Consider the following 17,836-nt stretch of genomic DNA (forward strand, 5'->3'; position numbering starts at 1 on the left):
ACATAGAACTACATTCGTAGGCCAATACTTTTTGTTTTAAGAGTGAAGTGTGGCACTGGCAATTATTTTTATTATTTTGTATTCTGCTATATCCTCGATATGTGTTAGTACTTAATTAGTTGTGGTGGACCACTTACGCAGAGGTCAGGGGTCGCTCAAAGTTGCACAAAAAAGTTTTTTTCCTGCAACTTTGACCGTTGAAATCTTCTTGCGCCAACAGTGAGCCACAGTTGTATATATTTTAGTAAATTTATACCAAAGAGTAGTATCCAAAAAGACAAAGATTTGTGTGGCTGACCTTTGGCGAACTGAAATGACTATAGAATTGCAGAAATCGCAAAATTACAGGACTTTCAAAATCATTAATTTCTTGCGCCAAAAGTCGGCAGATATGAAACTACCTGGAGAAGAAGCCTTTATTGTTATAGAAACACAATCAGTTAATAGACCTATGGCTATTGTTTAAATTTTTACATAATTTGGCTTTAAACTTTGCTCAACGAGTGCTTCTTGCGCTTGTGAAAAAATGCCAATTACCTGCTTTTAAGTATTTATTACTTTTATTCACAATAATATCATCAAAAATTTTCATAAGTTAACTAAAATGGTAACAAAACAGGGTTGGCCGAATCGGACCCAATTGGGTTGGACCCAATGGGTTTTTTTTGAAAAAACCCATTATTTAGCCCACTTTTGGGTTTTTTAAAATTTTGTGAGAAGTTTTTTAAAAAATTAATTAATTTAAATACTTTTACAATTTAAACTTTTTATTTGTTCTTCACCACAGACAATGAATACAAAAAATGAATTTTGAGCTTTAATAGTATTTCTTAACTCTTAACGGCATTAAAAATATACTTCAAGGATTTTAAATAAATGTATTTAACTTTTTTCTTTAACTGGTCAATAAATAACTCAACTTATCTTGATCAAGTCCTGTCACGTCTGATTTTCTCAATATTTGTAGATTGTATAGAGGAAACTAATCTAGTTAAAAGGCTTTCATGTAAATTATTTTCTGCTAACCAACACGTCACAAATCTCGAATAAACACAAGGTAATTTTTTTAGAAATAAACAGATTTTTCAAACGGTCTACAGAAAACAGAACAGGTACAGTATTTTCATTATTTTACAAAAAAGTTTAATATTTCTTACCCTGTACACAGAAATAGAAAAACAGGCAACATAAAATTCAAAGAAATGTCTTGATTAAGCTGGAATTCAGTAAAAAGGGATTTAAACAACTTGAGGTTCTACAGTTGCATAACAAAATGCATATTTGCATAACAAAATGAAATACTATAAAGTAAAATGCAAAAAAAAAAAAAATGTAGTAATTAAAAACGAACAATAGATTTTATCACTCAAGAAGTAACTTTGCCTTAACTGTTGGTAATAATGAAAATTAAAAAAATCTGAAACTTTAACATTCTTGGGTTTTTTCGTCTTTTTTACTTTTCTTCAGAAAACTCTGAATTTTAACTAGTTTTCGAGCTTTTTACCCGAAGATAATTTTTACACTTTGTCCATATACTTATGCTACAATATGCTACAAGTACCCCCACATTTTCCCTAAAAAAAGACAAAAAAACCCAACTTTAGTTGGGTTTTTTTTGGGTTTTATTTAAAAAACCCCAAAAAACCCTGGGTCCATGGGCTTTTTTTAAAAAACCCGGGTTTTTGCCAACCCTGTAACAAAAGAAAAGTTTTTTCAACACAAAGAGTTTTGAAACAGGGAAAAAGAATGATGTCAACTAAGTATTCAACTTTTTAATATGTTTTATGCTGTATGTAAAAAACCTTTAATACAATATTAAAAAGATATCGACAGTACATGAATAGAAATTTTCTATATTACATTAATAAATACAGTTTTTTCAAAAGTTCATTCTTAAATGATATTTTCTTCAAGTCTTCTCACATCGCCAAATGTTTTTTTTTATGCACATAAATTTCACCTTATCTGTATCATTATTAATCGTTTTAATCGATTCACTATAGCTTCTAAAAATCCCACATGACTTCTACTTTGGCTGAGATGCTAAAAAGACAAGAAAAAATTTATATAGAAATCATATGTATAGCTTGATTTATTCATGTTAAATTAATTCAATATTAAATTTAGATTGAAAGAAAAATATTGTGATGTAAAACAAAATCTTTTAGCGTTTAATCCTTTTCATGTACAGAGTCATAAAAGCTGAATGACTGAAAACAATTTTAATTGATTTTTTTTCTTCAGAAAAGGCGTAAGTCCTACGAAAACCATTGGACTTACCTTTCTGAAATAATCTATTTGACTATAAAAAAAAATCATTCATACGTTCGTTGTAATTTTATAATGTGAAAGTACAGTGCATCTCAAAGGGATAACTGAACTAAATGTGAATTTCTCTTAACACACATTCAAAAAAAAAAAAAAAAAAAAAAAAAAACTACAAGACTGTATAAACAATTAATGACATAAGGGCAAAAAATTTGTTGGCTATTTCTAACTTCTTACCAAAATTTTAACATTTCTTTCATTTTTTAAAACTAAATATTCCTATAGTAAAAATGTAACTGCAATTTGACTAAACTCTTAGTATGGTGATATTAATGGAGAAAATATATTTTGTAATGTTTTGACGATTTACTGACAATTCATAATTAAGTTTAAAATACTACAAAATCACTATTTTATAAAGCTCAGAAGTCGACTGTAAGACACATTACAACAAGATATTGCAAATGCTGTTGAGGATGTTAAAAGATAGGCATTTCAATACACAGATATGATACAAATAAATAAAAAGAAAAATATCAGTTTTAGCCAATAATTATAATCAGTAATTCCTCTTTAAAACATTCGCACAATGCACAGACCAAAAAAGATGCACTTGCATTTAGGTGGGAGAGATCTATAAATTAAATTAATCTTTCCGAAACAAATTAACTGCACTAGTTAAATAAACATAATGCAAAAAAAAAAAAAAAAAGGATCAATGCATCTGTGTTCTTCAAAATTCCCTTTTTCATGTTATTTCTGGGATTGCATTGTAGAAAGTAATTTTGAAGAACTAAGATGCTATTGAAATCATGTCATATGCCACATTATTTGGCTAACAAACTGTTTACCTGTTCAATTGATTTCAATTTCCTAAAAAATGGTTCATTTATTGTAGTCTGTACATCACTTTTGAAGGCATCAAAGTCAAATTGAGAACCTGCAGATCGAAAGAAATCTGGACATTTTGTTTTTGATGAGGTCAATCTTGGACTTTCACTGGACGGATCTAAAATGACAATAATAGTATTCTTGAAATAGTATTATTTGACTAAAAAATTTAAATTTATGAATATCCCAGATTTGTACCCTTTTGAAATTATCCTATTCACAGGTTTTAAAGCCCTTGAAAAGCATTAAAAACATGCTTCGTAGTCATAATATGATGCATTGCTGTTTGACCTGCCTGTAATTTTTATAATTAAATGAAAAATGAATATGTAAGTGCATTTGTTTATAAGTTAATTGCATACAAATGAGGCTTTCAGAATAAACAGCAGTTCCGGCATCTAGTTTTGAAGGGAATTATTACTGAAATACTTAGCATGCAATAAGGAATAGGAGGGGGGTGAGAGACCATAAGTACAATATTCTGGCACAAGTGCTTTACCGCTTTCTCTCAGTAATATCTCAAAACTGAAGTCTGCAAAATGCAGTTTTAAGCTATCTTTATCTACCTTAATGTCCTCAATGATCTACTCAATGAATCTATGCTTGGTAGATTGTTTAATTACTTTCATCAAACAGAGTAATTTCTGCTTAGATAAAAAGCAGGAACACCGCATGTTATTTTTAATTCTGAACTGCAGGTGATTTAAATTTCTTTTTCTTTCAGTTCAGGTTTCAAATCTACCTCAAAATAATTTGAAGATCATGCTTAAAAAAATTAGAATTTATTTTGTGAACTGTCTATTCATTAGATTAAAAGTTTGTAGTTTGTTTTGTGATAAAATATTTTGTGAAGGGTCTCCTTCTTCTAAAAAACCACTTAAGTTATCATAAAGAGACCACTGTGAAAATTTCAAATTATTTTTAGGAACACCAACAAAATTTTAGTACAATTTTAGGAATTTCAGGAGCTGAATTTTTTTAAAGGAAATTTCGGGGGAATGAGAACTCTCTATTGAAAACAGCTGAATCCAAGATTACCTTGTAAACGACGCATCTGATTTGGAGTATTGTCCAGCACTTTAAAAGGAGTGCCTTGTTTCTTGCAATACAGTAAAAAGTATTCTAAATGCTTTAATAAGATGAATGCTGAGCTTTCAATCATATCTATTTCTGGTTAAGGGAAATACTACACAATCTGTATGCATATCCTTTTAACTAAATAAGTATTAAAAAAAAAAAAAAAAAAAACTAATTGGACATAACAAATGAAACACACTGCAAAGAAAAACAACATTATTATCTAACAGGTAACTTTTAGAAGAACTGTATTAGGTCTCAGAGAAGAGAACTGCATGGTCAATCCTGAGCACTAAAACAGAAAATGACGTAATAAATAAATGATTATTGCAGTAATTGAATTATTTGTTGCACTGTAAGGCATGTGGGACTTGATTAAATTGTACAAAACCGCATATTAAGTAATGTAAACTAGAGACATACCGAGTAGCACTTTGGCCGAGTAGCCGAGTACTGAGTACTCAGCCTTTCACTACTCCGCCGAGTACCGAGTTACCGAGTACTCGGCCGAGTTACTAAGTACCAATTATGTTTTAAGAAGAACCACCGACACACATGTGATGAATTTTGAACTTATTGAAATAGTAGTATAGACCTCTTTGTCCATATAATAGTTTTTAAAACTTAAATTCCTGCTGAAATTTAATTACGCATTGCATAAACAATTTTGTGTCGAATTTTACAAAAAAAATATTTTTAAAATTAAAAATAAATAAATAAAAGGTATGATTAATCAAGTTGGAATTAAAACAAATTACATTGAAATCCCTCTAATGCGGAAATTTTTTTTTTGTCCGCAATAGAGAGGTGTCCGCAGGACAGGGGTTTAATAATGTTCTTTGCATTGGAACTGGGGAATTAAAAATTGTCCGCATAAGAGGGGTATCCGTTAGGAGGGGTTTCACTGTATACCAATCAATTATAGTTCTAGTCCGCCAAACATAAATAATTTTTAAAAGCAGATAAAACAAATGTACAGGAACACTGCAGACACGTGTTTCTGCCCCCCCCCCCCCTCCGTTACAAGGAACGTCTTTTTCAGTGTATAACATGTGAGCTAAAGAATGTAAAGACATTCCACAAAAAAATCCGACTCTTGTCGGATGCCTTTAAATCCACGAGCTCCCATTTTGTACATTGAAAAAGGGATTCCTTGTAACGCCAAAACACGTGTCCGCAGTGTTCCTGCACTGTGCTTTTAACATTGGTTTGTTTCCATTTATTTTTTAAGCAAAGGTATTTTTATAGTTTTTATGACTAATTTTTGTTTGTAGCAAAAATCCATTTTTAATATAAAAATTCCATATTTTCTAACTTACTTTTTTTTGCATAATTTTTAATAAATAAGTTTTGTTAACTTTAGGGACATTAAAATAAAGATTTATTCCATTGAAGCATTACAAACTTCATTATTCTCAAAATTTAAATTTGACTTATAATTTTTAATTGTAAATGATTGCTGAATATAATGCTTGCTCTTTTTTTTAATATAAATTTTAGTATTTGTCTTGGACAATATTCAATTTTTTGTAACTACTCGGTATTGGCCGAGTATCTGATCAGAATTTGGCCGAGTACCGAGTAGTTACCGAGTACTCATTACGTCTCTAATGTAAACTTAATAAATCACTTCAATTGCTGATTATAAAGAGGTTGACACTAACAATTACTACTAAAAAATAATGCTGCTATGAGAAATGCATATATTTCTTTTCTTAAACTTGGTATATTTTTTAGCACACCTTTTCTATGATAAAACATTTCAAAGTATTCCGTTATGTTTTAAAAGTGAAAAAACCATACATACACAAAACATATTTATATAAATAAATTGATAATCAACATACACATAAAACATGCACCTCTAGTCTTGAACTTAAATTTTTGAGAAAAGAAAATCCTCAATTTACTGACTGAAAATCCAGCTTATATGTAATGATAAATAATGAGCAAGCCCACATATCTACATCTAATGAAGAGAGATACTAGGAAATAAAGAAAACAAAAACAATATATATATACACTGGTGTGCAAAAATTAAGGACGAAGTCGAAAAATTAGCATATCAGCTGAACGAAGAGGCAGAGCGGACAGAAAGACCAATCAGGAGATTAAGTAAGGTGATGTACGGTAGCACATGCGCAGATATGCAGGCAGACGTAATGGGGGAGTGTCTGAGTAGTATAAAGCATGTTGTCGGTGTAAGATCAGTATTTCTGGCAAAGAGATTGCACGCCGTATAGCAGTTAAAATCACACCGAGTTGCTGCCTCAGCGAGAAATGGCGAATAATCAATCTGTTAGACGACATCTGGATGCTTTTACCCAAGGTCGAATCATTGGAAAGTTGGAGGAAGGCCGCAGTGTGACAAGTGTGGCTGCAGAGTTCGGAATTGCTCACAGCACCATTTCACGACTTTGGAGACAATTTCAAACTACAGGAACAGCTATCCGGGGGTTCAGTAGTGGTCGTCCACGAGGAACCACACCCGCAGATTGTTGGGAATTCCAAATAATATTATCAATAATTCACGTTTATTTTTATATATTTGGCATCAATTAAATCCCCATTTTCTTTTATCTTGCAAAGTCACAAATGCTAATTTCAATGTATATACCGATGTATTTCCCGATCTTAGACAAGTGCGTGCTTTACGTCATAAAATGACGAAATTCCTTATCCATTTGATTGGCCGCCGTTCTAACATCGAGAAATACGCATTTCACATGCAAATGACTCTGGCTGACAATATATGTTGCTTCTGTAGCTCAGTTGCTCTCTCTCTTATTTTTAAGGCGCCGTATTTTAGTTTCATAGTCAGAATAGTCGGCTCCTTGCCGTCATGCTCTCAAATAGGCATTTTATAACTGTTAACTTTATCTGCAAACCTTAAGTTTAAATAACTGTAACTTCGATTGCATAAATGATTCTTCATTTGTCATAATGCAAATTTACAAATAATGGTTTTGCCTGTTTTACAAATCTATCTATGCTTCGAGAGAACTTACTTTGCAATATCATATTTCATATGTAAATAGCTCGCCCAGGATAACGCTGTATCATATCACCAAGGAGGAAATAAATTCATAATTTCAAATACAGGTATTGTTTTCTGAAAAGGACTCCTGTTACACTCTGCAACTAACAATGCACTAATTAAATTAGTCATCGGTGCGATAACTTCATTGATAAAACCTAATCGCCCAATACAGAATACCGGTATATTGTCTTACAGGCCAGAAGAAACAGGCGGCAGACTGCGGGAGAAATCGCTATACACACGACACAGGCGACTGGACGACTGATATCACGTTTTACCGTAGCCATTCTCATCGCATACTCATCTGGAGAGAGCGGGGAAGCCTCAATTATCCCTTGAACATCATTGAAAGGGACAGGTATGGAGGTCGCGGTGTTCTTGTTTGGGGAGGCATCATGCTTGGTAGTCGTACAGACCTTCACATCTTCGACGCAGGTTCAATCAATGGGACCCGTTATTGTAACGAGATTCTTCTTTTATATGTGCGTCTTTTTAGAGGCGCTATGGGCCCGCAGTTCCTTTTCATGGACGACAATGCACCATGTCATCGCACAGTAGCTGCCGAACAGCTCTTAGAGAGTGAGGATATTAAACGTATGGATTGGCCGGCACAATCTCTGGATCTCAATCCCATCGAGCATGTATGGGATTTTCTAGGCAGACGCTTGGCAGCTCGTACCTCACCACCAGTAACGATTCGGGAGCTTCGATTGGCGCTGCAAGACGAATGGGCAGCAATGCCTCAACAACTCATTGACACCCTCATTCTCAGCATGGACAGACGCTGTGAAACCTGCCTAGCAGTCGGGGGAGATCATAACCCCTACTAAAGACCGGATGTTTCTTGCTGGACACTCATCACAGGGATGTTTCGACCTTCAGTCGCATTGCGCTCCATGCTACTTTTTCAATAAAGCTTCTTTTTATCCCTCTGACTTCTCTTTTAGTAAGTGTTGCTTACATTACACATGTCCTTACGTATTGGGGATCTTACGGTATTATACGTGTTGATTTGGAAAGCTTTTGTACAAAGTTATATTGAAAAAACCGTCTCGTCCTTAACTTTCGCACACCAGTGTATATTGCAGGAATATCTCCCAATTTGCCGAATCGGCGGACAAAATTTGCTGAATGAAGAGTTTTTTTAGGAGACCACAGTGACCTTCCCTAATCTCCCATTAGGATACAAATGCCTCTAGTAAAACAATGAATTCAATAAATCAAGCAAATAAGCACATTTTAGTCAATGCAGAATAAATTACAAATTCAAGGATACATGATAAAACTGAAATGTCTTTCATTTTATACTTCATTAACTTCTGAAGAGAGTTTTTAGCAAACTCTCTTTGAAGCTGAACAGTAGGCTGATCTTGCTTCAAGGCAGGAGATATGTACTAAAAAATAAAAATAATAACCGCGTTAATTCACAAGTTAATCAATTTGAGCAACACTAATATTTAACCCCTCCCTCTCGCTCCTATGAATATGAGCGGCTGGGGTTTCGATCTTCATTTCTTGCGTCCGAGATATTGCCGTGCTGGGGTGTGTTGTTGGCCTTTAAAGGTAGAGCAACGGATGTGGAATGGTAAGTTCGGGAGAAATGAAGCAATGGAAACTGAATTTCAATTTAAATAGCATTTTTATTCAAAAACATGTGTAAAATGTAAATAGGCAAAAACAATCAAACATTTATAAAAAGCATATCCCCTATTAACAATTCAAATATATTAATATCCCCCCCCCCAACAAACAAATATCACAGAGAAATATCACAAGATTCAGTTACTTAAAAAACCATCAACAGTTCTAAAACGTTCCTAATATTTTTAAAAATTTACCCTACACCATGCCACAACGATGGTAGCTCTCCAGAAAACTATTTAAATAATCACACCACTGGAAGTCCATACTTTAAACTTGGCACATATAACAACGAAGGCAACATCCATCTGTTGGATGTTCAGACGAGTTGAAAACGTCCACTCGTGAACGGCAGACCAAAATCCATGGTCAATCAATCCCAGGCACACCCATGCCACAGAAACAGCAGCACAGGAAATTATTTGCCCAGCTTCAAGCAAAACAGGAACCTTCCACTAGCAGAGGCTACCTCACCATATAGTGGATTCAATCCAGTCCGACCGGCTCCGTAATCTAATAAATGCCAGACGAACCTTCTGGCCCTGTTAGGCCTAATATTTAAAAAAACATCAACTCTTCAAATTTATACTCCTTAAAAAAACTCCTTCGTTACTTGTAGGGCACTGTTTTAGAACATCCTGCACTTTTAGCAGGCTATTGAATCTTGTTACTACATATCTGAAAACCTCCACGTCCTCTGCGTGGATAAATCAATCTACTGAGCACACATGCTCAAATCAAAACACACCGTCTGCAGAACGGAAGTAAATCATAAGAGATCGATTGATTGATTGACTTTCTATTTAAACCATCTCAGTTACCCCTAGCAATGACGTGACGTCGTCAAAATTTAAAAGTGTTGCATCTGAAAGCAACTCACAGTTAATCCTCTAACTGTTGCTATTTCTTAAATTTACTTTCTTTGACTGCTACCAGCAGAAAGATCTTCAACTCTTGAGGTCTGACGTCACGTCCGCCGATGGGCAAAACATGTGATTGACTTGTTGGGTGTTTAGTCACTTGGGGATTTCTATACACATTCGGGGTTTACGCACGCCGGTCTTTTAACGACATTTAAAACAGGAATGTATTTCTAGGATAGTTTGAGTGAACAAGTAAGTTTTAAGCAATTAAAATACATTCTATCTTTTTACGAAATTGCTCCAAGAACAAAAATATAGGCTTATGCCAACATGTGTAATATTAACGCGACAAAACGATTAAAATCAATTATTTTCTTTCGCCCAGAATGAATTTTCTCTTTTCATATGCTAGATGGCAGCACTAGTCAATTTTAAACCTAATTGCAGATTTTAAATGTAATTGAAGGGCCACGGGGAAGAATGATCATAGTCAACCATGCTCAAATTTCCCTCATTACATTATTGAGCTTGAAATCTCAAATCATTTCCAAGTTAGCCTCATTCTTCCCTGTTAAAACTCACTCACTATGACGATTCTTGCCTGAATAATATTTCTCTTGAATACTGTCTGTAATAATCTACGTGTTCCCATAGGCTAACCAGAGTTTTTTAGAAAAATGGACTTTGATCGTTCTTCCCTGTAGCCCTTCAATTGCAGAGATGTGGGAAGGAATTTTGGTACTACTGTCCAGATTGTGACGTTGGCCTGTGTATCTTTTGCTTTGAAATTTACCACACAAGAAAAATTTACTTATCTTTACTTATATTACACAAAATATTAATTAAATTCTGTTTTAATGTTTAAAAGACGTATTTTTCAAATTTTTGCTGCTTGCTTGTTGACTTTTCATAAAGTTTTAAATTTTCTAAAAATTTCAATCTAAAAAATATTGAAAATGAAAAATTGAATGCACATTTTGTACATGCACTTATTTTTACATCATTTTCTTAAATTAAAAAAAAAGACTTTTATGACCGTTTTCTTGAAAATTATTCGATTGTGCATATATGGGGGGGGGGAGTGGATTAGCTCACTTTTAACAATAAAACTTGTTTTCTCAATAATAAGTACAGTTCTATTTTTTTTAGTTTAAATACAAATAGCTACTGCATATTAATTTTGATGTCACGGCTTAGCTCTGAATTTATTCTTCAGCTGTAACTGAAATACATTGAGGGGCTCTCCTCTGATATGCCCCCCTCTTGGCGAGATTTTAATTTTTCGCTCGATACGAAAATCGCCAATAAGGCGATAACTTGGCAACCCTGGTTTTGCAACTTGAACGCTGGAAAGTAGTTTCTCGAAGTTTGTCTTTTTGCACGTGTATGTGTGGTAGGAGGTAGGTGCTCATATGTTTCGCTCTTAGGGAGATTTTAAGTTGAATACTCTAAAATAAAGTTTCAATTCAAACTTTATTTTAGAGTATTCTTTTTCTTGTTGTTTTTTAATGTTAATTTAGTTGAATTTTCTATTTTAATTATGAGTTCGGTTTGTGATGTTGTCCAAATGTATCAATTGAAATTTTTGAATGAATCTTCTTTTTCTTTTTCGTCAGGTCGTCCAACGTTTGGACGTACCGGAGTCCTAAATAGATTTTTTATATTTAAACTAATTGAAAATAAAGAGGTTTTTTTAGAATTTTTAAGGGAAATTGGTTTACTTAAGAATGAAATGTTATGTTCTAGATGTAATTCTGTTATGAAAATTAAAAAAACTAAAAAATGTTCAGATGGGTTAATTTTTTTTTTGTAGAAAGGTTATTGGGGGTGTTGTTTGTGGAAAAGAAGCAACGATCAGGAGTGGGTCATGGTTTAGTTCTAGCAAGTTGAAAATAGAGGAGATTTTTTTGATAACATATGAGATTTTAATTGGGACCAAAACTGCTGATATTGAAAGTCAATATTTTTTTTCATCACAAACTTTAGCCGATTGGCGAAATTATATTAATGAAGAAATATTAAATTACATTGAATTAAAATCCGAACAAATATTCCTAAGAGCGGAACATATGTGCACTGCCTCACGTGAGGAAGTAAAAGAAAAGTAAAAAAGGTAAGTGAACATATTTTGAATTATTGTGTTTTTAGTGTGTTTCTGGTAGTTTGTATTTTGGTCTGGTTGGCATTTTTGTAGCACAAAAATGGTGTTAATTTCACATAAAATCTGTGACTTTATTGTATACTGAACGGAGGGGATCTGTGACTTATATCCGACTGTGATGTATATTAAAAGTCGGAGGGATAACGGACCGAGCGGCAGCGAGGTCCTGGCGAGCCCGAGGTCTCATAGTACTTTCGTAATGAGACCGAGGCAGGGCCGGCGAGCCGAGGTCTCATTACGAAAGTACTATGAGACCGAGGGCTCGTATCCCGGAGAAACAACGGAAAAAAATTAATGCATTAATTTCATTAAATAATTAATGACATAATTTGAATTTTTCCTGTTGGCGCTAAAAAAGCATCGCTAAGAACGATGTATGACATATGACGTCATACATAGTTTTCTTGGCGACGCTTTTTTGGCACCAACAGGAAAAAGTCGCCAAGAGGGGGGTATATCAGATTTGTTCCCATTGAGGCATTTAGAAAGATATGTGAACATTTACCTTTGACATTTTAGCATTTTGCTAAAGCTGTTTTTTCCATTTTAGCTTTTTTGCTAAAGATCTTTTGAACTCAGCTTAAACCTTGGACTGATCCAATAGTTCCCAAACTTTTACAATTCATGATACTCTTTGAAGAATTAGAATTTTCTAATGGTATTATTTTAGGAATATGCATTGATACCATGGGCAATTCGTGGCATCCTTCAGCTCTTTTTGGGGCACCCTAGGGTTAAAGCTCTAGATTAGCAATCGCGAGTCACCACTTTCAATCATTGCATTGAAATTGCCTATGTAGCAGGACAATAATGGCAAATTTCCATAAGAAAAAGTGTTTGTAGTTTGTGTGTGTGATAAAAAATCAAAATAACCAGATATATTGAATATGATGCTAAACAATCCAAACATAGCAAGAATTTTCCTCCTTGAAATCATTTCAACTTTTGACAAAATATTGACCGAAATTTTTTTTTTAATGGAGCAAAGTAGATACACACTACTTAAAATTAATCTAAATTTTATTCAATTTTCTATTTAATTTATCAATAATTCACTAGTAGATTGTATATTTATGCGATAAATGTTTCTAATAATAGCACAATTAAATTCAAAGAATTAGACTTGAGTTTGGATACAATGAACCTGAGGCTGCACAGATTCGTGTCTAGATCTGCAGATGGTTCAATATAAAGGGGGTTTGACTGCATAATGAAAAAGGAACTTTTCAACATTGTGTTCTATATAGTCAAAAAACCATTAGCTCTCGAAATTTAATCATTTCTCATACAATTCTGTTTGCGTTTTAACATTAACAGAAGTCTGTTTGTGTTTTGCTTCTAAGAAGGTCCAATTTATTCAAAAGATGATAACATGAGTTCAGATACATGCTTTGAACTAATCATCCAATTTTTTGCTGAGCTTTAATAAGAGTTTTGTTTTGAAGTATAGATATTTTCTATTTGAATAACCTAAAGCTAAAAATGAATAGGAAACTAATGTTTTTAAAATTATCTCAGTCTTACTAAAAAATACCCTTCCTAATCTCGTACATAAACAATTATTGGAGCAGATTAAATATTATTAAAAAACCTCAATAACATAGATGGTCAGTTTTCCTCAGTAATAGTTTAAATTTTAGTTTAAAAAACAAAACAATTAGCTTTGAAAAAATAGAGAGGTTATTGAGAAAAAAGGGTTTTTTAAAAAAGAATTTCAAAAATAAAGCACCAAATAAAAATTAAGTATTTTAAAGGGCCCTTTGTAACATATCATTGAAACACAGCACTTTGGATAGACAAGTAAGAAGTCTGAAATAATTAGCATTACAATCATCAAGATTTACAACAATAATATGAAATGAAGCATACTTCGGACAATTCATCACTGGTCAAAGTATCAAGCGATTGCAACCTGCGATCAAGAACTTTTTTCTCATCAATGGCATGTTGTAATTCTGATGCAGAACGATACAAAATTGTAATAAGTAGTCCCAAATCAGGAGATCGGCCAATACTTGGTGGTAACTTTTTTTGGAAGGCTGGAAAAGTAAATTTATACTGTAATGCTAGAAATATTCTACATATTATGTATCAATATAAATACTCTACACATGGTTTGAAAAATGCAAATACTTACTTGATGAAGTTGAATGGTAGGAATCAGGAGTTGATGCTTCTGCAATATGAGGGCTAAATAGAATAGCAGAAGTGGGAGATTCAGGTCCTAAAATAAAACAAGTATACTGAAATACTTGGAAAATACAATCGACTTGCAAAAAAGAAAACAGAAAACGAGTGCAACAAACATGACATACTACTTCCAACCTAAATACTTTCATAAAAAAGAAAATAAGTCACATAATAAACAAAGAAAAGCAAATATTAATTTAAAACTAGCCTGCGTGCCCGGCGTTGCATGGGCTACTTAAAAAATGAAAGAGCTGTTCAATTGATGTTTTTGTATTATTCTGACATCAGTTTCTAAAGCGCTAAGGAGTAAATAATTACGCGTAATGCAAGGTTTACAAAACACCAGTAGAGCATATTTTTGGCAAAAACCTCTTTAACGTTAATCATATTTATCAATAATACAAGTTATGAGTATTTTCAATTAGCACAAAAGATGAAAATATATGCATTTTCAACTATAATATGTGCTCATTTTAAACTGAATTAAATCTGATAGAATATATCTGAAATATTTATGTACAATTACAATCAGCTTTTTACATAAAATGACACACACTTTTTTGTTGATTACGCGAAACTAAAGCACTAAGACTTATTAAATACCAATAAGCATTAATTTAATATCAAGCCATCAGATTCCAATTAAGCTTTAGTTAAAATCCTTAAAAACAATCTTTTTTGTTCAACTCTGTTTCACTTAAAGAAATCCAAACAATCTTAATTTACCGTGTTCTTTTAACGATACAAACTGTATTGCAAAAATCGAAACAGGAAGGAAAAAGAGATTTATTACAATTCGAAAACTCACCCATGTGACGGAAAGAAGTCCAACAAAATAAACATAATTAGTCGTACATCCTAAATGTACCCAAATATGAGGCCGGTGAATGATAAACTTACACTTCAATCAATAAACATTACTAAAGAAACATTTTTCATATGCTGAAAAGAGTTAAGAACGTTGAATGTGAAAAAATAAGAAAGGACAGACGATAAATGTCCGAATAGAGCAACCAATTTTAAACTAATTAAAAATGAAATTCTAGATGGAAACGTTGTTTTAAGATTTGGACAGCAGCCAAAAAAATCTCTTTTGACACAATTATTAGAATTTTATTTGCTCACCCATATGCAAAATGGCAACAGGAAAGAAATAAAAATTCCTGAATAGCGTTATGTTAATTAACGTTTTAATTAATATCTCCGCTAATTAAAGTCGTACAGTTATGAGATTGGTCCTATTGTTTTCTTTGGAAAATTTCGAATTGATCGGTATCTCGTTTGACTCCCAATTCGCAGTGGTTCTCGAGAAGATCGATCTTCAGACAGACAGACAGACGGACGCGAACAGATTTTAATATTATAGGGGATAACAAAAATATCATTAAAAATAGTAGTTTTCTCACCTGCTTTAGTAATAACGCTGCAGCAGGATCCAAGTATATGCGATGCTATTTCCAGCCTATGTGTCTTCATTCGAGCAGAAATTTCAGCATCAATGTTACCACTAAAATTTTGAGATTGGGAATCTGAGTGTTCAAAAGCCATGAGACGGGGTAAGAGCATCAACATATGTTGTCGAAGTAACAAAAGATGTCCCCTTTGCTCACTTAAGAAAGAGTCACTGGCCACTGCATTTGGATCTACAATAAAAATACGAAATTAATATTGAAGCAATTTTTGTTAGCAACATTTTATGACAAGGTAAGAATTCATTTTTAAGAATAATAATATTAAGATCTTATGTCATTTGCAGTTTTTCTAAATTTATTTTATTTATTTATTTATTTTATTATTTCTTTTTTTTTTTTTTTTTTTTTGTATCAGGAGGCTTACTAACTACCTTTACTAGAGTTCAGAGCAAGGAGCAATTTCTAGTCCCCTGATTTGATTTTTACACTACCTCACCACCATTTTAGTATTATTTTTGTCTTTAACAGTATAGTTCTAGATGACATCTTTTGCTGACTACAAGTTAGCATCTGAGAATAGAATCTTTAAAAGAATATTGATTGCAGCTAAAGAATAAATTTCAATATTATGAAAAATATGACTAAATTAACATAAACATAAATTAAAAAATAATTTACATTGAATAATTTAAAATTTGATTCCAATTTAAACTCCAATGGTTTTGTAATGCAAATAATTACACATTACTGCAACTGTCACTATGTGGCTTAAGTTACAAAAAGAAACAATTCTGTTAGTTGTAGTGTTTTGTTTAGTAGAGCCAGAGTGTTGCTAAGGAAGTGTGTTGTTAAGGTTGTATTCAATATGTTAATTGCTTTATTCTTACTTTGATCTGCAGACAATGGTATTTTTGGCCAACAGGTTTCATTAAATGCGCAGCTCTTTGTATTTTTTATTTACAAATGATGCCATGAGCATGCTTCTTGAGTTTTTCATGTTGAGCATTAATTTGTTTTTTAGAGGATGAAATGTAATAGAAACAACAAAGACATGTTCTTTAACTATATGATTATACTTTGGAAAATGTAAAGAGCCGTAGCGTAAAATGTATTTATTTCAATTTAATATGCTTCATTGTAATCTGAAAGCCATATGCTACTGAACACTTTTAGTAGCATACAGCTTTCAGCTCAGTTGCAACAGCTAAAACTGTTGCAGTAACAACAGCTTTCAGTTCGCGTGTTCATACACACTCTGAACCTCAAAAACTGAGATAACCCTGCGCTCGTTTAACTCTTCATCTGTATGATATAGTTGAAAAAATTTTAAGATGCAAAAGATGATTTATAATATAAAACAGATAAGACAAGGACTTCAGTTAAGTGATATGCCTGGAAATGTTTGGCTACACATAAATCAAGTTTTTTCACGGGATTCTGTGCTCTCTTGCTTGCAAACAAAAATTAAATAACAGAATTTAAAAAAATATATATGTATATTAGTTTGAATTTTTGGCATCTTGAATTCAAATTATGTTTTTCGAAATCATGAGCGTGTGTGTGTGTGTATGAATGAGCGTGTGTTTGTGTAGGCACATGTGTGTGTGTACGCGTGTATGTGTAGGCGTTCATAGTGTGTATAAAGGCATGAATGTGTGTGTCTGTGCGCAGGCATGAGTGTGTGTAGGACATGGACACAACCTGGAGACGGTTTTCGCAAGAGGAGCAGCATCGTAAGGCCGGTCGGCGAGACGGTGGTGTTGGCAGAGGGAGGTGGTGGGAAAATAAAATCATAGGAATTCAAAACAGTCAAATGAGAATAATAAGCAACCGCGATTGCTCAAAAAAAAAAAAAAAAAAAAAAAATTACTAAGCACATTATATAATGCACTCAAAAGGACAAAATAACTTTGTTTCAAATAGGAAAATACTTAAATATTCCTGTAGTTTTCAACTATTCCAAGAAAATGACTCTACAAACTAGGAAAAATGCAGCTCAAGTCAGGTCGAGAATTTCTTATCATTATGTAACTTCCTGTCATAAATTTAAATGATGAAACATGCATATTTTTTTTTGGGAAAGTTTGATTTGAAATGACTTGAGCCACATTTTCCCTTGTTTGTGGAGTCATATTCTTGGAATAATTGAAAACTACAGGAATACTTAAATATTGTCCTTTTTGACCCAGAAAAGTTATTTTGTCCTTTTGAGTGCATTATAAAACATGCTTAGGTTTTTTTTTTTAATTCTGTTACTTCATTCTTTTTAGAATAAATATTTCAGAAACAGAAT

General features: G+C 32.8%; 1 protein-coding gene across 1 annotated transcript in view; it reads right to left on the minus strand.

Moving 5' to 3' along the window:
• Positions 1-1,770: 1,770 nt before the first annotated feature.
• LOC129226467 (nuclear pore complex protein Nup205-like) overlaps positions 1,771-17,836 on the minus strand; it is a 112,399-nt gene continuing 96,333 nt past the window's right edge. The window contains exons 34-40 of the mRNA XM_054861074.1: positions 15,538-15,774; positions 14,079-14,165; positions 13,811-13,980; positions 8,553-8,670; positions 4,198-4,323; positions 3,120-3,277; positions 1,771-2,043 (exon numbers count right to left, since the gene is read on the minus strand). Of these exons, the coding sequence (XP_054717049.1) occupies positions 1,957-2,043; positions 3,120-3,277; positions 4,198-4,323; positions 8,553-8,670; positions 13,811-13,980; positions 14,079-14,165; positions 15,538-15,774 (983 nt within the window). The 3' untranslated portion in view covers positions 1,771-1,956. The remainder of the gene's footprint in view (positions 2,044-3,119; positions 3,278-4,197; positions 4,324-8,552; positions 8,671-13,810; positions 13,981-14,078; positions 14,166-15,537; positions 15,775-17,836) is intronic.

Source organism: Uloborus diversus, chromosome 7, assembly GCF_026930045.1.
Source record: "Uloborus diversus isolate 005 chromosome 7, Udiv.v.3.1, whole genome shotgun sequence".
Lineage (NCBI taxonomy): Eukaryota > Metazoa > Arthropoda > Arachnida > Araneae > Uloboridae > Uloborus > Uloborus diversus.